The 23,480-nt window shown below is 43.8% G+C and overlaps 1 protein-coding gene across 4 annotated transcripts in view; it reads right to left on the minus strand.

Annotated features, from left to right (window-relative positions):
• JARID2 (jumonji and AT-rich interaction domain containing 2) overlaps positions 1 to 23,480 on the minus strand; it is a 284,760-nt gene that overhangs the window by 139,969 nt on the left and 121,311 nt on the right. For all 4 annotated transcript variants that reach the window (XM_017874507.1, XM_017874509.1, XM_017874511.1 and 1 more), the window contains exon 2: positions 12,952 to 13,087. In XM_017874507.1, the coding sequence (XP_017729996.1) occupies positions 12,952 to 13,087 (136 nt within the window). The remainder of the gene's footprint in view (positions 1 to 12,951; positions 13,088 to 23,480) is intronic.

A 23,480-nucleotide genomic window follows, 5' to 3' on the forward strand; every position in this document is an offset into this window, starting at 1 on the left:
GAGAGAAGAAGGGGGAGGGGAGAAGGAGAGAAGAAGGGGGAGGGGAGAAGGAGAGAAGGAGGAGGGGAGAGGGAGAAGAAGGGGGAGGGAGAGGGAGAGATAGATACATGGAGTCAAAAGTCCTGGGTTCAAACCCTGATTTGACCACTTCTCTGCTACCTGGCCTTGTACAAGTTGCTTAACACCTGAGGCCCATTAAATTAACCCAAAATATTAGTAAAAGTACAAAATCAATTGAGAGTTGAGACACAATTTTTTTTTAAACTTTTTCTTAAAAGCCCAATTCTAATTTAAACTACCAAGCAACATACCTTGTACCTAATTAGGGATGCAACGAATGTGGTTCAGAAAGAAAGGATACAAGGCTGATCCTATTCCAAGAATCTCTATGATAGTGAGACATACCGAGAAGTGCTAGCAGGCCTCGCTCACTATCGGTACCTCCTCGGCCTTGGGGTCTGCTTTGGCCACCGAAGAGCCTTTCAGCCCGCCGATGTGCTATGAGGGCCCCTCTCTGGGGCTGGCTGAGGCTGGAGCTGACTCCCTCTGCTCACTTCCTCTGCTCACGGGGAACTGTGAGGAGACAGGCGCGACGGGAGCCGGGGCTGGGCCTGGCGCTCACTGGCCAGCTCGGGTTCCTGCTGAGCACGAGCCAGCTCCCGCTGGTTGCCAGAGTGCCCAGGCTAGGTGCCGCAAAGTCCTGCAGCGAGTGCCAGTGAGAGAGGTGAAGCCAGCTGGGCTTCTGGGACGGGTGGGGACTTGGAGAACTTTTCTGTCTAGCTAAAGGATTGTAAACGCAGCAATCAGTACTCTGTGTCTAGCTAAAGGTTTGTAAATGCAACAATCAGCGGTCTGTGTCTAGCTAATGGGGTGGGAACTTGAAGAACTTTTCTGTCTAAAGGATTGTAAACACACCAATCAGCACTCTGTGTCTAGCTAAAGGATTGTAAACGCACCAATCAGCACTCTGCCAAAACAGCTCAATCAGCTCTCTGTAAAATGGACCAATCAGCAGGATGTGGGAGGGGCCAAATAAGGGAATAAGAGCAGGCCACCTGAGCCAGCAGTGGCAACCAGGTCGAGTCCCCTTCCATGCTGTGGAAGCGTTGTTCTTTCGCTCTTTGCAATAAATCTTGCCGCTGCTCACTCTTTGGGTCTGCACTGCCTTTATGAGCTGTAACACTCACTGCAAAGGTCTGCAGCTTCACTCCCGAAGCCAGCAAAACCACGAATCCAGCGGGAGGAATGAACAACTCCAGACGTGCCACCTTTAAGAGCTGTAACACTCAATGCGAAGGTCTTCACTCCTGAAGCCAGCGAGACCACGAATCCACCAGGAGGAACAAACAACTCCTGATGTGCCACCTTTAAGAGCAACTCCAGATGCGCCAACTTTAAGAGCTGTAACACTCACTGTGAAGGTCTGCCACTTCACTCCTGAAGTCAGCGAGACCACGAACCCACCAGAAGGAATAAACTCCGGACACATCTGAACATCTGAAGGAACAAACTCCACACATCATCTTTAAGAGTGAGACCAAGAACCCACCAATTCTGGACACAATATCACACAATTATGAATGCACATTTCCCTCTGGCAATGGGGAAAAATAAGATAAGCTGACATCTGGGAGCCTAGGGTGTCACAGTGTGAGCATTTCTAAAATGAAATCTGGAGTCCCGGTTGGCAGACTCTCAGTCCCCTGAACAGAGTGTGGCACATCCACAGCATGGCAACAAGACGTGCTGGAAAGGGGACAGTAGAGACGTGGGTGGCATGCAGGTGGGCCACTGAGCCGTCTGCACGCTCATTCACACAACACAGACTTCAGAGATCCCAGGCACAGGGAACAGACCAGCAGTCGATACAAATAAAATAAGTTTTCCTCTCGAACAGCTTACAATCGAATGTGGCTAGACAGGAATCAACACATGCACACACCCCTCCCTCACAGTACTACAATGTCAGGCAGTGAGAAACGCTGTACAGACAGACTTCATAAGGTAAAGTGCTAAGGAGTAACAGAGGCAGGTACCCTTTTTACTACGATTTTCAAGGAACATTCCGGGGTATGGGGGCACTTAAAGGGGAACCTGAAACGTACAGAGAGATGAAGTCACATAGATACCAGAAGGGAGAGAATCTCAACACAAGGATCAGCAGGAGCTAAACAGAGTATGCTTTGTGTATTTAAAATACCAGGAAGACTGGAGTGGGTGAGGCAGAGAGATGGACAGAGAGAGAATGAGAACAGAGTGATATGAGGGCCCCATCAAGCGGCCAGCCATGAGGACATTTAGCTTTCACATTAAGAGGATAGGCAGATATGCCAGAATCAGAACAGAGCATAGCACAGCCTAATTTACATTTTTAAAGGTTTATGCTGGCTGCTGCCTGGAGGAATACAAAGGCAGAAGCTGACAGAGCACAGGGAGGCTGCAACATAACCTAAGCTATAAAGTATGACAACGTGGAACAGAAGCAGTAGCGCAAGTTCAGAATCAAAAGGTCCTGTGAGTTTCAAACAGGTTAACTAAGGACTGGTGCAGTGGCTCACACCTGTAATTCTAACACTTCAGGAGGCCAAGGCAGGGAAGAGGATCACTTAAGCCCAGGCGTTCGAGACCAGCCTAGGCAACACAATGTCTATTTGGTGGACATTATGGCACACGCCTGTAGTCCCAGCAACTTGAGTTCGGGGGAAGGGCATGTTAAAGGGGGAAGGAGCCAAGGCTGCAGTGAGCTGTGATAGCCCCCACTGCACTCCAGCCTAGGCAACAGAGCAAGACGCCGTCTCTAAATAAATAAATAGTAAAACAGGTTAGCCAAAGCTAAATGCAAAACTCTGAAAAAACAAGTAACAGATGACTCCAAGGTTTTGGCCACCGCAACTAGAACCAAGTAACTGCCACTTACTGAAAAAGGGAAGAAGGAGCAAGCAGAGAACAGAAGCAGATGAGAGACCTCACAGATAGTTGGCTTTGGGACATCTTAACTTCATGCGACCTATCAAAAAAAAAAAAAAAAAAAATCAAAGTGGGCCAGGCACAGTGAGCTATAATCTCAGGACTTTGGGAGGATCAACTAAGCCCAGGAGTTCAAGATCACCGTGGGCAACACAGGGAGACCCCATCTCTACAAGTAATTTAAAAATTAGCCAGGTGTGGTGGCGCCCACCTGTGGTCCAAGCTACTCAGGGGGCTAAAGCATGAGACTGAGAGCTGAGGCTGCAATGAGCTGTGGTGGAACCAGTGCGCTCAGGCCTGGACCACAAAAGGAAATCCTATCTCTAAAATATTAAAAAAAAAAAAAAAAAAAAAAATAGGTCGGGCGCAGTGCCTATAATCCCAGCACTTTGGGAGGCCAAGGCGACCAGATCACCTGAGGTCAGGAGTTCGAGACCAGCCTGACCAACATGGAGAAACTCCATCTCTACTAAAAATACAAAATTACCCGGGCGTCATGGCGCATGCCTGCAATCCCAGCTACTCAGGACACTGAAGCAGGAGAATCGCTTGAACCTGAGAGGCGGAGGGTGCAGTGAGCCAAGGTCATGCCATTGCACTCCAGCCTAGACAACAAGAGCAAAACTCCATCTCAAAAAATAAAATAATAAAATAATAAAATCAAAATGCAGCAGTCAAGCAGGCAGGTGGTGTTCACGAGATGTTCAATCACGGTAAATGCCGCTGAATGGGCAATTACAGCCCAGAATAATGGAAATGTGGCTTGGGCAATCATTACTGACCTTGATAAGTGGCCCAACGTGAGGGGTTCAAAGGTGAATAGCAAAGGAAGGCTGGAAGATATTAATATGAATATAAATAGAAGGGCATGGAGACAAACGCTTTAGACATTTTCTTATGGGGGATTTTGCTATAAACTAAGAGAAGGATAGAGCAGGCAGGAGATGCAAGAACAAGGGAGGCTTTACTTTATTATGGGAAAAATAAGAACATGTTTCTACAATGGTGGGAATGAACCAGGAAAGAGAGGTAAATGATGAAGAAAGGAGGGATAATTTCCAGTGTGATGTCATGAAGCGGGGTGATTAATTTCATCCACAAAGAAACTAGAGAGACTCTTAAAGAAGGAACTTTAGGTTAAAAAAAAAAAAAATCCCAAGTTGGGCATGATGATACATGAAGTAGTCCCAGTGTCTCAGAAGGTGAGGTGGGAAGACTATTTAAGCCCAGGGGTTTGAGGCCAGCCTGGGCAACAGGCAAGACCCTGTTTCCAAGGAAGAAAAAAAAAAAACATTCTACACTACAACAAATTTCCATCCATTTGCCTTCCTCACTTCTTTGAAACTGAACTTCTATAAAAGCTGACACAAGCAAATAGGTTGTAGCAAATAGGCCCAACTCGAGCTCAGACTGCTCTCCCTGCCTTCTGTCTCCCTACACACACCACCTCCTCCACCCTATAGCCCTACACAGACAGACTCCACTACCAGGTAACACTACCTGAGTGCTGTGTCCCTCCTAAAGCCGTCCAGGATTTGATGGGAATGATGATGTAATCAGGGAAACAGAGCCCAGCTCACAGAACTGACAAAGGAGGCGGGCTGCGAGAAGGAGAGGGGCAGGGGGTGTCAAGCACAAAGTGACCCGAAAGAGGAGCACATTAACCTCCTCAGGCACCTCCATTCTTAACGCTCCAGGAAATGCGTGCAAGCAGCCATGCCTACTAGGAAGCGTGGCGCCTCACTGTCACTTAAATTGGATTTCTGGTTCCAATCAGGCTTCAGCATGATCCATTCCTTCCAGTTAAGCTTCTCATCAAGGCTCAAAATTCCTCATCTGTAAAATGATGAGTCTGACCTATATGCCTCTAAAAAGGCTCTTCCTGCTCTAGTAGTCCTTAATTTTGCACACCACTCCTTTGTCGTCAGACCAGTACAAGTGACTTGGCCGCAGAAACCGACCATTGCAGCCATTTGTCCCACTAGATTATGACACCAAATAGTCCAGTCAAATATTTACTGACCCCTGCCCACCCCAAGCTCTTGCTCAGAAAACTCTCGCATCTTTCAAGGCCCCTTTGCAAGGCTCATGGATATGAAACTTTTCCTGTATCTTAGAATTATGCCTCTGACATCATCTGCCTCCCTGCTAGCCTCCTGCACTCACCCATACACCTGTTCTGGTTTTTTTGTTTTTGAGAGAGAAAGTCTCACTCTGCTGCCCAGGCTGGAGTGCAGTGGACCAATCTTGGCTCACCACAACCTCCGCCTCCCGAGTTCCAGCAATTCTCCTGCTTCAGCCTCCTGAGTAGCTGGGACTACAGGCATGTGCCACCATGCCTGGCTAATTTTTGTATTTTTAGTGGAGACGGGGTTTCACTATGTCGGCCAGGCTCATGATCCGCCCACCTCGGCCTCCCAAAGTGCTAGGATTACAGGCGTGAGCCATGGCACCCGGCCCCATTTCGTTGTTAAAGCATTTATCCTACAGTATTTCATCCTGCTTCACAGATTTTTAAGTTGCACCTATTTTTCTCATGTTAAAACATGCATCTCATAATTAAGATGCCCCACATTCATAACTGGAAGCACTGTTTTGTTCTTGCTTACTGATACATAACATAATGGTGCATCACACAATGATATCTTAGAAGGGATGAAATAAGGTATTAGGACTCGACCAAAATAAGCAACTTGAGCTCAGTTTTTATACCCACAATGCCTCCCACATAACAAAAACTCCAACACTTACAAAATGAAAATCTGAGAAATGCCCCACCCACATCACTACATCAAAAAAAGCAGCTGAAAGACAAAGAGCCCAAGCCTTCGCGCCTTTCCACAACAAACGTAGCTTGCTTGGTAAACAGAAAATAAGTTCAACAACTTTGAAGTCCTTCATTTCATCCAGCTTTCTTTCACACAGAGTGTGTCCTCACATCAGGGGACAGAGGAGAAGGAAAGAAAAGTCTGGAAGACAAGACACAGGAGTGTTAGAGAAAACTGAAGCTGCAGCTGGTTTCCCTACAGCTTGCAGAGGAGGAGACTAGCACACAGACATCAACACTTCGGTAAAGCTGAAGCATACGCCACTTTCTTTTTGAGTCGGAGTCTCGATCTGTTGCCCAGGCTGGAGTGCACTCGCTGCAAGCTCTGCCTCCCGGGTTCATGCTATTCTCCTGCCTCAGCCTCCCGAATAGCTGGGACTACAGTTGGCTGCCACCACGCGCAGCTAAAATTTTTTTTTTTGTACTTTTAGTAGAGACGGGGTTTCACAGTAGACGCGGTTCACCGTGTTACAGATGGCTCGATCTCCTGACCTCGTTTCCCCCGCCTCAGCCTCTTCCCAAAGTGCTGGGATTACAGTGTGACCCCAACCTGCGCCGCCCACAAGCCCACTGTCTCAGAAGAAATAATAGGCAACGGCGCGTCTCAAGCCTGTAATCCCAGCACTTTGGAGGCCAGACGGCCGATCCACGAGGTCTAGGAGATCGAGACCATCCTGGCAACACCGGGAAACCCGCTCACTAAAAATAAAAAAATAGCCCGGGCGAATGGCGGGCGCCTGTAGTCCCCAGCTACTCGGAGGCTGAGGCAGGAGAATGGCGTAAACTCGGGAGCGACTTGCAGTGAGCTAGATGGGCCACTGCACTCCAGTCCCGGCGACAGAGCGAGACTCCGCCTCAAAAAAAAAAAAAAAAAAAAAAGAAAAAGAATAATAATAATAATAAATGAAATGATAACCATCTCTAGAAACAGCTAGACGAAAAGCTCCAGCAAAAACAGAAAGGACAGGTCCCCCTTCCGTAGAGGGAAAGCACCTTTACACCCAGACAACAACACAATATGACACCACATACATAAATCAGACCATGTGACCTGACATTTTTATACATTTTATGACTTGTGTGAAAATATTTTGTGAACAATGAATTCACAGTTGGGCCCACATTTCATTCCATACACATCAACAATCTTTGGAAATGACTAAAAGATTCTGAAAAGAGCTCAAAATTCTATTTCTTGAAGGGGGTCTAGGGGTGTTGGCTACAGAATGTCCTACATCTCTGCCTCCAACACTAGTCCTTGGCTACAAATTGGCAGATGTTGCCAGAACATCCATGCACCATTCCTCCAGTGAGTTCCAGTCAGCCCCAACGACAATAGTATTAAAAACACAGAACTGTAAGTGAGGAAATGGAAACTAATGGATGTATCTGTGTGTCTGACTGAAGAGAGGAGTAAACCAATTCACCATCTACATTGTTTTATACTCTCTATCAATTCAATTACAAATCATAAATAAAGCCCAGAAACACGGTTAATAAATATTTACCATGCCTTCCAAGGTTCTTTTTCCCAATAAAAAATTCCACTTACTGACGGCCAGGCACGGTGGCTCGTGCCTGTAATCCCAGCACTTTGGGAGGCCGAGGCGGACAGATCACCCAAGGTCAGGGGTTTGAGACCAGCCTGGCCAACATAGCAAAACCCTATCTCTACTAAAATACAAACGTTATCCAGGCATGGTGGCACATCCCTGTAATCCCAGGTACTCAGGAGACTGTGGCGGGAGAATCTCTTGAACCCAGGAGGCCGAGGGTGCAGTGAGCCGAGATTGCACTATTACACTCCAGCCTGGACAAGAGAGCAAGACTCCATCCCCTGCCCAGCCCCCGACAAAAAAAATAAAATAAAATAAAAATTCCACAAACTTCCTTCCAAAGAAATAGCTACTTAAAGAAGTAAAATCTTCCTACAAATTCTTATTTTTGGAATGCTATCTTTATGAAAGGATCCAAAATTACTTCTCCTTATCTAAGGGGTGGCTACAAGCTTGGGAGCTCTAATCCAGAAAGCGTGGGAGCTCTGATCTAAAAAGCCTGGTCTTATATCCTGACGCTTCCACTTAATAGCTGTGTAGGCAAATTGCTAATCCACTCTTAGTATATAGTTTCCTCATCTATAAAATTACTTGTTCTGAAGATTATATGAGTAAAATACAGCTAAAGTACTAGAACAATAACTGGCAAGTAGTGAGAATTCAATGTAGGTTAGCCATCACAACTACTGCCTGGGGTAAATTTAACGAAATGAATCCAGGGTCCCTTAAATCTCATCAAGAGTGTTTTGCTGGCCAAAGGACTTGATCTGAGATGACATTTATAGGAAGCAAATGAAATTCAAATACAGCTAATAGCTCCCCTCTCTGACTGTGTAATTATGTGTACTCATTATTTGTGTAGCATGTTATTATTTAAATGTTCCTAATTTCAGCCCCAGCAGGCCAAGGGCCCTCAAAGAGTGGCCAAGGTCTCAGCCTCTGCCAGTCCTTTCCAAAGCTTTTGTCAATTTATTACATCCATGAAAAGTGGCATTATCTACAACAGAAAGTAGACAGAAGGCTCACAATCAGCAAATCTTACCATCCTACGCTTAAGCCCAGCAATAACCAACAAGCTGTAATGATGGCATCAGTTGCTACACAGAAAACTCTTGAGGCTGTTCAAAACTCACATATCCTACCAATAGTAGGGCCAAAAAAAAAAAAAATTCATTCCTTCTCACTGTAAAACCACAAAAACAAGACTGATAGCAAACATGAATTTTATGACATGAAAAATGAGGGGTCTCCACTATCTTATGTCTGCTTGGGTTATTACTACTCACAGACCTGCAGAACCAGGGCAGCTGGGCTCACATGCTCAGATACAAGCTGCAGTGTTCACACGCTGTTCCCAGGCATCAGATACCCGACCCCCTTCACACAAATTAAGGGCAAAGGGCTGCTTGTTCATCACGCCAGGATGCCAATGATTCAAGAGATGTCATGTGTATTTTATTCTCAAATTAGATAAAATTCTGTAAAATCCATTCTGCTGTTATTTTAAATATTATAGTAAAACAAATGATTTTCTCAGGAAAGCCTCCAATCATCCAATTATATTTTCCAATAATCAAAGATCCAGAAACAATGCTGTTTAAAACTGCAAATGGGAAAAAACAAAACATCTTTTCAATATTCCTGTTGCAAAGATCCAATTTACTTTCCATGCATTCTGTCTTGCAAAAAAGTACTAGATTCAAACTTACAGGACTTGAGCTGCAATTCCAATTCTGCTACTATGAAGTAAATACCTGTTTGACTTTAAGAAAGTCACTACTACATCTAACAGTCATAAAGACCCCATAGTTAGATGGGTCTTTCAGTTTACAGATGGAAGCACCAGGGCTCTCAGAAGCATGTCACTGTCCCCAAGCTCAAAAGCATGAAAGAGGACACAGAGGCAGAAGCTCTCACCACCACCCACCCCTCTCTGGGGTTAAGGCACATGTTCTCACACTTGCTTGGACAGCATCATATGCCACCTCCTAGCAATGGCTCTGGACTGCACAATCCGAAACTCTACCACCAGACAAATTTCTGTGACAATTAAAAATGAACGTACCAGTGGGACAAATTTTGATATTTGAAGAGCAATCTTATGGGGTGGGAACTAACCAAATAAAAACAAAAATTAAAAATTGAGGGTCGGACAGGGTGGCTCACCCCTGTAATCCCAGCACTATGGGAGGCTGAGGTGGGTGGATCACGAGGTCAAGGGAATGGAGACCTTCCTGGTCAACACAGTGAAACCCCACCTCTACTAAAAATACAAAAAAAAAATAGCTGGGGATGGTGGCGCACGTCTGTAACCCCAGCTACTAGGGAGGCTGGGGCAGGAAAATCACTTGAACCCGGAGGCAGAGGTTGCAGTGAGTAGAGATAGCACCACCGCACTCCAGCCTGGCAACAGAGCGAGACTCCGTCTCAAAAAAACAAAGGAGAGGGGAAGGGAGAGGAGAGGACATACATCTTGCATGGACTTATCCATCCTGGGTCAGGAACGGTGGCTCACGCCTGTAATCCCAACACTTTGGGAGGCCGGAGCAGGCAGATCACAAGGTCAGGAGTTCGAGACTAGCTTGGCCAACATGATAAAACCCCATCTCTACTAAAGATACAAAAAATTAGCCAGGCATGGTGGTGCATGCCTGTAATCCCAGCTACTTGGGAGGCTGGGGAATCGCTTGAACCAGGGAGGTGGAGGTTTCGGTGAGCTGAGATCACGCCATTACACTCCAGCCTGGGCGACGGGGAGGTTCTGTCTCACAAAAAAACCACCACCATTATAGACCATCCCCTGTGATATGGTTTGGCTGTGTCCCCACCCAAATCTCAACTTGAATTGTATCTCCCAGAATTCCCACATGTTGTGGGAGGGACCCAGGAGGAGGGAATTGAATCATGACGGCTGGCCTTTCTCGTGCTATTCTTGTGATAGTGAATAAGTCTCTGCCACCGCCATGTAAGAGGTCCCTTTCACCTCCCTCCATGATTCTGAGGCCTCCCCGGCCATGTGGAAGTGTAAGTCCAATTAAACCTCTTTTTCTTCCCAATCTCGAGTATGTCTTTATCAGCAGTATGAAAAGAAACTAATACACCCTGCCTCCACTCCCACTAACCTATCCTCTGGTTTCATTTCACATTTCGGAAGTGTTTCTATGGGATAGAACATGAGTGATGGCTGACTACAGATAAAGTATCCATTCAAACTAAAGGGATTTTTCAGCAGAGCATGCATATACATACACGCATATACACACAAAGACACACATGTCCATATATATATATATGCACAACACAGCTTGCAGTTACAACCACCCCTACTCCCAACCTCACCAGCCCAAAAGTCTTGGTTGCTCCCGACTGTTTGAGCTTTCCCTGGATCATGCTCCCGAAACACCTACAGAAGAGCAGCTCTTCCCATGATACCAATTCTGGTTTCCTGTGATTCCAAGTAGCACCCCAAAATAAGAAAGCACACTTTGTTTAACATGGTAGCTGCCTTCAAAATAATGATTTTGTAAGAGAAAGTCTTGCTCTGTTGCCCAGGCTGGAATACAGTGGTGTGAACATAATTCAATGCAGCCTTGACCTCCTGGGTTCAAGTGATGCTCCTATCTCAGCCTCTTGACTAGCTGGGACTAGAGGCATGTGCCACCATGACAAAAACTAACCTTCCTTTATGAAGGTGGTGCCAGAATAAATAAAAAGACTTCAGTGATTCCAATGGGGGCAACTTTGCCAACTTAGATTTTCTCCCCAGTATAATCAAGCCCTCGACAATGCCAGAGCTAAACCTACATTTGGCCAACTGGCTGACAGCACTGGCTGCTTCTGGAATGACAAATTTTAGTTTTTGTTATTTACTCAAATTCTACCTTTAGTAAATCCCAGACATCTGGCTAACTTCTTGTTCTAAAAGCTGGTGTTGCCCAGTTAAGAAAATATGGATGTTTTTGTTTCCACTGTTGGCAATTCCAAGAAACACTAGGGCATTACATCACTCCTGAACAGTACTGGGAGAGCATCACAACCATACAATCTAACAGCAGAGCAGTCATTGCTCCACTCTAAACTCTAGGATTAAGTGATATTCTCCATCACACCCAACCCCCCACATTCAATCAAGCAAGAAGCTACATTCAACGTGAATCAATGACAAAAAACACGAACTATATATATATAAAACATCTAATGTTCTCCAACTAGACACAAGGTTTTTAGTTTACTGTATTACAAGCAACGAATGGCTAGGGTTCCTATCTGCTGAAGACCCACATAACAAGGCAGAGTGCCTTTTAGGAAAGCAGCTATGAGGGTCTAAATTGGATGCTATGGCAACAGATTCCACAACTTATTTTGTTTTCCACAAATGGTGATACGCAAAATAGGCCTTTCCCATACATATTGGCTGAGATTTGTTGAGGGACGCACACATGACTGAGCCACTATGGCCTTAATGGTTGACCTCCAAAGGCAAGTCACCCATAAGAAAGAAAAGCCGGGAGGGTGGACAGAGGCTCTTGTTTCAAGTCACGCAACAATGGAAGGAGACAGCACAACTAGGGTGAATGGTGAAGTTCAGAGAGGTCATCTCAGGAAATTCTGCCATGGCCCCACAGAAACAGAGCAGCAAACAGGTACTGTTGTGCACTAGTGCCTGTGAGCACTGGTTCCAACAGCAGGCTGCCAGACAACTCACCTTACAACTAAGGTGGTGGGGGAAAAACTGGAAGCCATGGTGAACCTGTCCTTTTGCACCCTGACAAACTGTCAAGTACCCCATACGTGATGACTCTCCTAAGACCAGAGCCACAGCTCTCAAAAAAGAACAGAACCTGCTCTTTCTCATCTCCCTGCCCCCAAGGAAGCATAAACCAAAACATGGTCAATTCATTCACTTTAACTGAAATCCTGAGAAGTGCACAAGAAGGTTACAGAATGTCACTGCATTCCCTTGAAATAAAATAGTAAACTACAAGCAAATATTTGTCCTCAGATACTTTTTGTTGGATGACTTCATCTGTACCCTACGAACCCTGTTCAAAACAGACATGAGAACAAACTCAGATAGGCACAAGTTTCTTTTCAGGCATCAAGGAGTCATGTGATAACCATACAGGAAAAAGCACATTTCTAGAGGTATGCAAAGCTGTCCCACTGCAGGAACCTGCCCAGCAAGGAAGGAAGAAGGGATGAGAAAGCTGTTGAGCCAGAGAGCAGGAAAAGCAGTAGACAGAAAGATTTAGGCTATTTCCTATACAACCTGGGAACAAGAACTAAAGACTCCACATTTCAGCAAGATCATCAAAGAGTTCTGCTCACATACCAGTGTGGAAAGACATATACATATAGAAAAAGCAGCAAGACAGGACCTACAGAACAGACTAAGGTATTTTGTCCACTATATAACGCGGAACATAAAAATAAGTCTATAAACCCAACAGTATGTCCGGAGTGCGGATTCACCTAGTCCACAGACTGCCCTTAGGTGCCTAGACTAGGAAGCACAAGCTGCCAGAACACATCCAATTCAGAAACAAGTCCATGCCCAGAGATATCGTACATTCCAACGAGATATTCCAAGAGTCAACTCACCATTCACAGTTTTCAGGCTCCCAGCAAGGCCTTCCCCATGCTGCCTCTTCTGGGCATTCTTGAACTCCTTCAGAGACAAATAAAGGACTTTACGTACCACCCGTTCTTCTGACCACGGAATCCCATCACTGTCATCCTGGAGAAACATAAGAAAAGAGACGAGTTACTGAATAGAAAGCAAGCCAATATTCAGAGTCAAAATAAACTTTATTGTAAAGGAACTGCCCAACAAGTCCTGTGTGACCACGACCCAGTTCTGAAGGTCAGAATTACACCCTTAAGGTAAAGGGACAATGACCTTTCTGAATAGGCCTCGAACAAAAGTGAATCCACAGGCTGTTAAAAAGAATGAAAGCAACACACAACCATTTCACTTCTTTATACGCCCCAAACCCAAATATGTTCATCAACTAGTAATACAGTTTTATATTTCTGACAAAGTTCAGAAAAAGGTGTTGTTATACCCACAACTAGAAGGATAATGAATCATTTTACTTGAGTTTTATGAAGTGAGCAATGCCAGAATATACACTGCAATACAAATATGTGCGGAATTCTTAAAAATGTTGCTGTCTCCCTTGGGAGTTCAAAGGCTATAGCAGATATAGGTGCCGTGCATTCAAGAAATTTACAGTCCAGTCAGAAGACATGGAATTGGATCCGCATTGGCCACTTAAGTAAAAGAATCCCAAATGAAAGGAGAGATTACTGCAGAAGGAGGCAATGTACACATTAATGACAGATCTTGAAGGTCTCATTTCAAACTGCAACCTCATGTCTGTTGCTCCAGATCAAATACAAGTTCTTAAGAATTAACAGAATGAATGCAGAGATGACCAAAAACGAGTAGCCAGCCCAGAGACTATTCCAGCAATTCCAGTCATAAAGATATAAAGAAAGACAGCACTAAAGAGGGAAGAAAAAATTATACAGGGACTTGAGGCAGAGCAAGAGGTAGAAAGACAGACATGGTTGACGACAGTCACTAAAGCAAGGTAAATGAGAAGAGATACATGTTTAAAGAACCAGCAAGATTAAGTCGTTACAGTTCTTATGAATAGATGATGATTCACATGGCTAAGGATATTGAGAGGTTCTCTTCTGTAGCTATCTGTACACTGTTAATCTAAGAAGGACTTACATTCACACACGTACATCAAAGACTTAGGCATTTTATAAAAGTTCATTTTAGAAATGAAAGCAGGCCGGGCGCAGTAACTCACGCCTGTAATCCCAGCACTTTTTAGGGGCCGAGATGGGCAGATCACGAGGTCAGGAGTTCGAGACTAGCCTGACTAACATGGTGAAATCCCATCTCTACTAAAAATACAAAAACTAGCCAGGCGTGTTGGCACGCACCTGTAATCCCAGCTATTTAGGAGGCTGAGGCAGGAGAATTACTTGAACCTAGACAGAAAGGTGGCAGTGAGCTGAGATCGTGCCACTGCACTCCAGCCTAGGCGAGAGAGCAAGACTCAGTCTCAAAAAAAAAAAAGAAGAAGAAAAGAAAAGGAAAAGGAAAAGACAAGACAAAGGAAAAGGAAAAGGAAAAGAGAAAAGAAAAGAAAAGAAAAGAAAAGAAAAGAAAAGGAAGCATTTGAGCACAGATACTTTGGGCCTTAGAAGAATAAGAAAAACGGCCGGGCACAGTGGCTCACATCTGTAATCCCAGCACCTTGGGAGTGCCAAGGCAGACGGAGCACAAGGTCAAGAGATTGAGACCATCCTGGTCAACATGGTGAAACCCTGTCTCTACTAAAAAACTACAAAAATTAGCTGGGAGTGGTGGTACACACCTGTAGTCCCAGCTATTCGGGAGGCTGAGGCAGGAGAATCGCTTGAACCCAGGAGGCAGAGGTTGCACTGAGCTGAGATCATGCCACTGCACTCCAGCCTGGGAGACAGAGCAAAACTCTGTCTAAAAATAATAATAATTATTATTATTATTATTATAAAAACATTAATATCCCAGGTAAAATCATGATTTTGGGTATTCTGGATATTCAGGTTCCCTTTGTTCAAGGAGAAGGCCGAATATCGCATGGGCAGTCTGGTGCTGTTTTACCGGTTGATACAAAAGAATTGGTTTTTCCTCCCTAACACTGAAGGATCAGGGAAAACTTTCATGGGATTCAATGAAGTCTAGATGATCTGAGGTCTCCTCCAGCACTTACATTCCTATACTCTGCATAAATACAAACTTCGTTTTAGAAATCCAACCACATAGAGACTCTTAAGCCCTAAATAACTTAAACTGCACTTTCATTAAGCTTCAAGGATTTCCTAGAATGAGAGCAAGAGGAAGAAAGGCCTAAGAGAACTAGGATTCCTACCTTCTCCTTGACATCCTTCACTCACAGATGCCTGCCAGGCTGAGATTCCGATTGCTGGGCAGTGCCTCTAGAAGAAGGCACTGTTTTCCCCAAGACAGCAAGACACCCACAGACCAGGGTAGGGGTCAGGGTTCGGACACTGTTTTCCCCAAGACAGCAAGACACCCACAGACCAGGGTAGGGGTCAGGGTTCGGACATGAAGGCTAAAAGAAGCCAGTAAACCTTGCCTCAACCTAACAACAGAAACACGATTTCTAACCTGCTACTGAGTGTAGGTCACTGGAGACCCTTCCAAATCAAATGATTAAAAACCAGAAAAATGCAGGAACCCAAATAACTAACCTTAGTAAAACGCCTGACTTGACACCACAACACATGAAAAGCATGATGTAGCTGAATTAATCTTTACAGCAACTCCCTTGGGTTTGCAAGAAAGCTCTCCTAATACATTAGCTGCAACTGAATGATAGTGTTAACTGCAGGAGGAGTTAATGCTTATTAGGCTGAAATCCACCTCTTCAACAGCCTCAGTCTATTCATAAAGGCTGTCAGACAGAATTCTCTTCATCACCATCAGGCTCTTACTCTTATTGTTCGAATCTCCACAACAAACAATGACGTGAGATGATAAACTATTATTTCCTACATGTACACAGTTTATAAATTATAAGGCCCCAAAATAGCTTTCAATGTAAAACTCCCACGGCGATTTATTGCATCCTGTGCAGGCTGGTGCCTTCACCCTGACTTCAGCCTCCAGTTGAGAGGATTATTCCCCTACAACTAATGTCTAATTAAAACATAAACCATGTGAGATGAAAACTGCAGCAAAGGAAGTACATTTAAGGTTCAGTTACTGACACAAGCAGCTTCATTACACCTAGAAAGTATTTTAAATACAGGAGAAGCAAATCCATGACACAGATTATGGGGTTTCAAATGCTACACATTAAAATTCAAACTTAAAACACACACAACACACAAGCGTTCTTTTATAATCTACAGTGCTGGTTGAGACTTGTCACCTGCTCCCTCAATGCTGATGCAAGACATAAATCTAGTAAATGAGTTGACTCTGTGCTGTTCACAAGAGATAGACCAGTAGGTAATAATTCCAAATAGTCCCAATTAAGCTGCCTTTCCCAATTGTAGAGTCATGGGGGAATCATCCTAACCTTATACCCCTCTAGCAGAATCCCAGATGCAGACAGCAAAGGTGTGCCTGCACTCAACCTATTCAAGATGCAGGAGAGGAAGGCCAGAAGAAATAGCCTTCCAGTTTAATGCTAACTCTGCTCTGGCTATATCATTCTTCACTCAGGATCAACCAGTACTGAACGCTCTTAAAAACAGCCCAGATATGGCCAGGCGCGGTCGCTCATGCTTGTAATCCCAGCACTTTGGGAGGCTGAGGCAAACGGATCACGAGGTCAGGAGATCGAGACCATCCTGGCTAACACGGTGAAACCCCGTCCCTACTAAAACAAAAACAAACAAACAAAAAAATACAAAGTATTAACTGGGCGTGGTGGCGGGCACCTATAGTTCCAGCTACTAGGGAGGTTGAGGCAGGAGAATGGCTTGAACCCGGGGAAGCCGAGCTTGCAGTGGGCTGAGATAGCGGCACTGCACACTCCAGCCTGGGCACTCCAGCAAGTCTCAAAAAAAAAAAAAAAAAAAAAAAAAAAAAAAAAAAAAAAAAACCAGCCCAGATACAACTCTATCATCAGAGGTCAAGCAAACTCATACACCCAATACAGAGCTTCCTTTCCATTTTCTTTCTCAATAGCTATCTTATTTAATTAGCCATTTAACCATGGGGCAAGGAAATCATTTCTCTTGTTCACCACTGTATCCCAGCTCCCAAACCATGCCTGATATAGTAAGAGCTGAATAAATACTTCTGGAATCAATTAGAAAGTCAACGAAGCTCAGTCTCACTGTTCCCACTGACATTTATTTACCCCTACTTGCCCTGCCAGTGTCTAATCTCAGTGTCTAACATCCAGTGCCGGAAGTCACACTGCTATCCTCATAAAACACTCCCCACAGAGACGAATCCCAAACGGCTCAGCCACACCTCTGATTCTCAGCAGAGGCTGGTGTCCTAGTGGAGACATCCTTCTTCCACAGTGGCTGCTAACACTCCTCCCTCAGCCACTCTGCAGTGTTCCCTGCAAGAAAAAGTGCCATTCCAGATGTCCACATAGTCTTACATACGTAACAACTCTGTCACGCTCCCTTTTGCTAAATGTTGACCAATTATTCCAGCTACTCTTGTCCTACCCTATTTACCACATCTGTTCAGACTCCTTCTCCTATATTTCCAGCAATCTCTCATGATGCTCTTGCCTCACCCTCTAAATCCAATAATTCATTCCCAATCATATGTTCAAGTCAACTAATATCCCATTTGCACCTCACTGTCTGAAAATCCAAATTATCCCCTTTGCCCTCTGTAAACCACTTCAGGCCTCTTGGCTCCCCAGCAGGAGAAATCAGTCAGGGTTTCACAGCGCAGCACAAAAAATAGAGAGATCTCTTCTTGGCCCGCTCTGGAATGGCCCCCAAAGCCAGTGCCCCATCCACTCTGGTTTACTGTCAGCTTAATATAGAGGACACAGGAATACGCCCTTTAGAGGAAAAGTGATGGCTCCTTTTAAACTGCAGGATTATTGCCACTTTTGAAAATAATAGAATTTCTTATCAAAAATAGCAATTGGTCAGGAATCAAACTTGCATATGGTATAATATTTTTTACTAGAATTAGTAAAAAGCATTATGCCAAGTGGTTAAGATACAGGTGGTCTGTGGGCCAGAACTTGGTGTTGCAAGGATATGGAAGTATACGTTTCTCTCTAACCTAGACGCTGAATCTTTTTACTAAAAGGTAAAAAGGAGAACAGAATCCCTCACTGCTCCAAGTTCTATAATAGATACATACAATACCAGAGCTCAGAAAGTAAGTGCATGACAGCATCACATGCCTTTTATCAGACAACACCACGGAACAACTCTCCACAGCTGACTGTCCAGGCTAGAGATTCAACATATCCTTCCACAGCCTTGGAACTCCAAGTTGTGGCCCACAGACCACCTGTACCTTAACCGCAGCCTGTTAGAAATGTAGACTCCTGGGTCCCATCCAGATCTAGGGGCTCAGAATCTGCATTGATGCCCAGGTGATTCCTATACACACTCAAGTTTCAGAAGCTCTGCTCTGCAAAATGGTACCCCCTCCTATGCCCAAATTCCATCAGAAAGAAAAGATGAAACCTCCAAGATGAATGCTTCAAACGTCCATCTCGTGTGGCCAGTATTACTGTCAGAATTCAGGTGTCTATAAAAATATACCCTGAGAAATCATCTTCTGACTCCTCTTCAGTGATCAAAGAGCACAGGGGAAAACACCCAAAAGGGTATGGCACTAAGTAATGCTAGTTCCTTTAATCATTCCTTATGTGACACTGTCCCTCAAACCCTCCTCCTTTGGTTACTCAACTTGGAATGACTTCTCTTCAAACATGTGAATAATCCTCCAGAAGACATCCAACACATATAAGAAGACAATTCTATTTCCATGCACAGTCTCATTACATTGCAGGATCTCATGAGCTTGCAGTTAACTATACTCTCCATGATGACTGTTTCTTTGCGGGGATGGGGAGGAAGTAAGTAAAAGTATTGCACCACCGTGAAACAAGAACCAAATGAAGGACCCAATCCAACCAAAAGCACAGCTCCCAGTGATACAATTTTATTTTCCTGTGATGCTCTCCTCTACTTATTTGAAAGACAAAAAACAACAAACATAAAATTAAAACCCTGTACAGGCCACTGACAGAAAGCTGTGTCCATAATCAAGCTGTATTCAGACCAGGTTAATGAACTGCTTTACAAGACAAGAAGGTACATGATCCACACTTTTAAAAACTAGATTGTTTTGATATAGTATCTAGCTACACCAAGAGTTCTTGTAATCTGTCAAGGTTGGTTGGCTCATCCACCAAGAAAAAGCCTTTATAGGCTGCTGTTCTCCAGTGATAGCCAACTCTTCAAACATATGGGCGCTGAAAATCTCAAGAGGACTCAAGTACATTAGGGCAATAAAACAGGGACATCCAGGTCAGTAAAGCTCGCAGAACGGGTGCCACCCAGAGGCTGATACTTGGAGTCACCTGGAAAGATTGGAAAGACTTGAAAACTCCATCATGAATGTACTAACAGCAAACCTCTCCTGGGGGCTCACTGCTGGGCATTGAGCTCAGCACCACCTGCATTCAATAATCATGATTTCTCTGCTCAGCCTTCCTTTAGTATAAGGTCCACACTGCCACCTTCTCCCTTTAGATTCAAAGGCATGGGAGAAAGGGAGTAATCATGAAACTTTTAGTTATTTCTTAGAGATGAATTCCAGTGTCTTGACGGAAATGTGGCATTGGTAGTCAGTCCATGGCAGATGCCAGATCAGGAAGTAAAATTTCAAAACTCAGAAACGTATTAGTAGCCAGAAATGTTAAATATGTAACTCACAATGACTCCTAGATAAAAGCAAAATTAAAATTATTGGTTTTTAGAGGCTTAATGTAAATAATGTATAAAAAAATACTATTAGTAGTAGTGGGGATAGAAGTGGGAGTAGGGGTAGGAATTTTCTATTACTGGCCTAGAATTGGCAAACCATCGTTATGCAATTTGTTCATACCTTGGTTTTTTTATTATGGTTTCAAATTCAGGCCATCTTGATTTGGGAGAAGGAAACAAAGATGAAAAAGCATGGGTTAAAGGAAAACACATTTCTGATTAAATAAAAATCAATTTTCTGACAATTACATTTATTTAAAAATGGAAGACGGTTAATTTCCTATCACTTGCAGGCAAACTACCTAAGACACTTATGCATCACAGGTAGAGTGGTCAAGTCATTTATTATCCAAATCAAGGGCACTGGTAATAATGACAGGGAAACAGCCGGTGGAAACTGGGTCATGGGTCAACCAACTCTACCAGGCCCCTTCCAGGAGATCCGAATCAATTAAAAACAAACAAACAAAAAAAGCCTACAATGACACAAAGACTTTTTTTTAACCATATCACCAAACAGAAATAAAGCTGCTACAATAAATATTATAAAACAAATAAATATAACATAGACATAGCAGGACTGGAAGTGTGACACACATCTGTTCTAAAGTTGGAATTCAGATCCGCCACCAATGTTTTAAATAACAACCTGGTGATAAAGAGGCAGAAGGTGGCAACCTAGGCGCAGTTACGGAAGGTGCTGCAAAAACCAATCCTGCTTCCACGGGGCAGGGCACAGGACATCAAAGGCGCTTCACAACCTGTAGTACCTAAAACCAATGCTGAAATGCAAAAATCGCCTTCGAATTGACGGGGGCATGGGAGACGCGAGGAAAGGAGCACTCGGGAACACAGGTAGGAAGATCTCCTAACACCCAGCCTCTTTATTAAAATTTACAGAAATGCTAAGACAAGGCAATTGGATGAGCTGCCAACCCCAACCCCCCACATATATCCTATTCCCGGCCACCTTGCTAGAGCAATACAGGTGGAGGGAGGTGGCTACTTTCAAAAAGAAAAAGAAGTGCTATTCCTGACTTCAATGCCCAAAGGACCAACATGGAATGTCCTATCATGGGATTAAGGATGGTGGATCTGAATAACAGCTGTACAGAGCTGAATAGCAAATGAAAAAAAACATTCTAAAAAACTAGGCCCATGGACAAGGAAAGGATTGATAGCTATTTCCTCCTCTCAGGGATAAATGACTGGAATCCTGTACATGAATGCCTTTTATTTTCAGAACGTGTTTCTCATATACCTGCTGTTAAATCACCCTACTTGAAACAGCTTGTAGCCACCTGATATGCCAAACCTGTTCCAGCAACAGTTTGAGAGAAAAATGAAAGCACCATAAAAAATTGGGAGGGAATGTTGATTCTTGCCACAGATTAAGTATAAATAAAAATGGGAGTGGGGGTGATGAAGGAAAATGAGAAAGGTACAAATTCAACTTTGTCTGAAATAACCTTTTCTTCCCTTTTAACAAAGTAACAGTAGTACTAATAATTTCCAATTAATTCCAGAAAAAAGCAGTCTGTCAATATTCAAAAGAAGTGAAGCCTGGGTAACATTCACAAATGGAAATAAGGGGCCAGGAAACATCCTAAGAGAATAAACTTATTTACTGAACTTGGGAATGATGTTCCCTTGCCTAGGGTTTAAATTAAAAGCACTTCAAGCAGCAAATTTCTTCAGACAGACATGCTTCCCGGGTTAAAGTAAACGGCCTAAAAATGCTTATGCAAGGAGAGTTTTACTTCTTCCAAACTCCCATTAAATAATGTGTACTTATCTTTGATTACCGCCTATTTTAAAAAAAAAAAAAGCTACAGCTGAAATTGGATTAAGAACTTCTGCTGAAAACGATTTATTGCATAACACAACTCTGACAGGCTGAATCTCCGGCCACCAACTGAGCCTTTATAAAAATCTGCTGGGCAGCTGCCAAGTCAGCTCTTTTGCGTCTGAGCATGTCAGACATCCGCCGTCGTCAAGGCAGCAGCATGGCAGCAAGACATCCACACGTTCATGGCTAAAGGGTGCAGTCAGGGAACAGAGCAGCCAGAACCAAGCAACTCGGCATTAAACCCTCCTGCAGTGCTGGATCTGACAGTTCGCTTTTTCAATGTAATCAAAAAAGACCCAACATCTACAGCAGGATTATCTTCCAGCATCTAACAGAAACCTGGATTGTCAATTTACTTTCATTGGAGGAGTGGTGGCGGGGAAATCAAATTACAAATAAATGATTGGCCAGTGTCTTCAAAAATCAAATCAAATAAATAGACAGTTCAACATCACCAATGCCAGTGTGCAACTATATGACTTCATTTTGAGAATTTATGTTACTAGAATTTCCTTGGGAATTTACATTAATGTATTTAAAAAGAAATTCTAAAATTCGGATCTTTTAATCACTAATGCCTTTTTATGTTTATTATAATATATGCCCAAAAAATCCCCAAATGCCACATTCTAATCTGCACCGTCTAATATAGTAGCCACTAGTCACATGTAAGTACTTATAATTAACTCAATTAAAATTTAAAATTAAGCTGCTTGAGTCATGCTGGTCACACTTCAGTTACTCAATGGCCACAATCCCCCCACCTGTCAATGGACAGCACAGCTACAGAAGACTTCCGTCATCACAAGAAGTTCTTTTGGACAGCACTGACATATCTGTGTTAACTGGATAGGGGTTTCAATTGACATTGTGTGTTATGCGACAGTGCATTTTACTACATCCCTGAGTCTTCAAAGTATGTGCCTTATGCGTTACTCCATTTAGCAAGAAAACCGTGGGAGACAAGAAACCTTTCACAAGAAAACTCGAGTCTAAAGCAGACAAGAACTATTCAAAGTGCAGACATCCACTCATACAACTCTCCTGGCTGGAAGTGGTTCCAATCCTGCGGGCCACATCTGGCCTCTAGAGGTTTTGCAGGAAACCTATATGACATTCTGAAAATGAAGTAAAGTCTGTCTGCAAAGCCTTGAAGACACACTGTTTTCCTATGCCTTCAAATCCTTTTCTAAGGAAACCACTACAAAATAAAGCCTCCGGGATTAAGGCCAGACAAAAGCCAGTCCTCTCCACCAGCCAGTCTCCAAGTACCCACAGGGTGGCCCAAACCAGCTTGATCTGATTTACGGTTGCCCCTTACTCACAGAGCTGGTTAGAATTATGGACCTGTGGGCGATGGCTAGGAGTCAGTGCTGCTGTTCCTTCCACCAGGACCCAGGGCACTGCTGGGGGATCATTTTATGAGATCAGTGCCTGACTGACTACCCGACCCAAACCCCAGCAAGGAAATAAGCAGAAGTATACGTATATTGTCACAAGACTGGTTATCTCTGGTCATGTTATATTACAAACCACCCATTTATTTTTGTCTATCTTATGCAAATTTTCACACTAACAGAAAGTCTACATATAAACTCTGTCCTTGGACTTAACATAAACTTACATACTGCCTTATTTTTTCCAGAAACAGGTGAAGTTGTCTCACGCCTTAACCCCTTCCTGTGTCCTCCAGCCCTTCCAATAATTAATAACCACCATGGGTTTGGCACCCTTTCATTATAGGTATGGGTCTCCAGAAACC

This window comes from Rhinopithecus bieti, unplaced genomic scaffold (assembly GCF_001698545.2).
Source record: "Rhinopithecus bieti isolate Rb0 unplaced genomic scaffold, ASM169854v2 scaffold_7684, whole genome shotgun sequence".
NCBI lineage: Eukaryota > Metazoa > Chordata > Mammalia > Primates > Cercopithecidae > Rhinopithecus > Rhinopithecus bieti.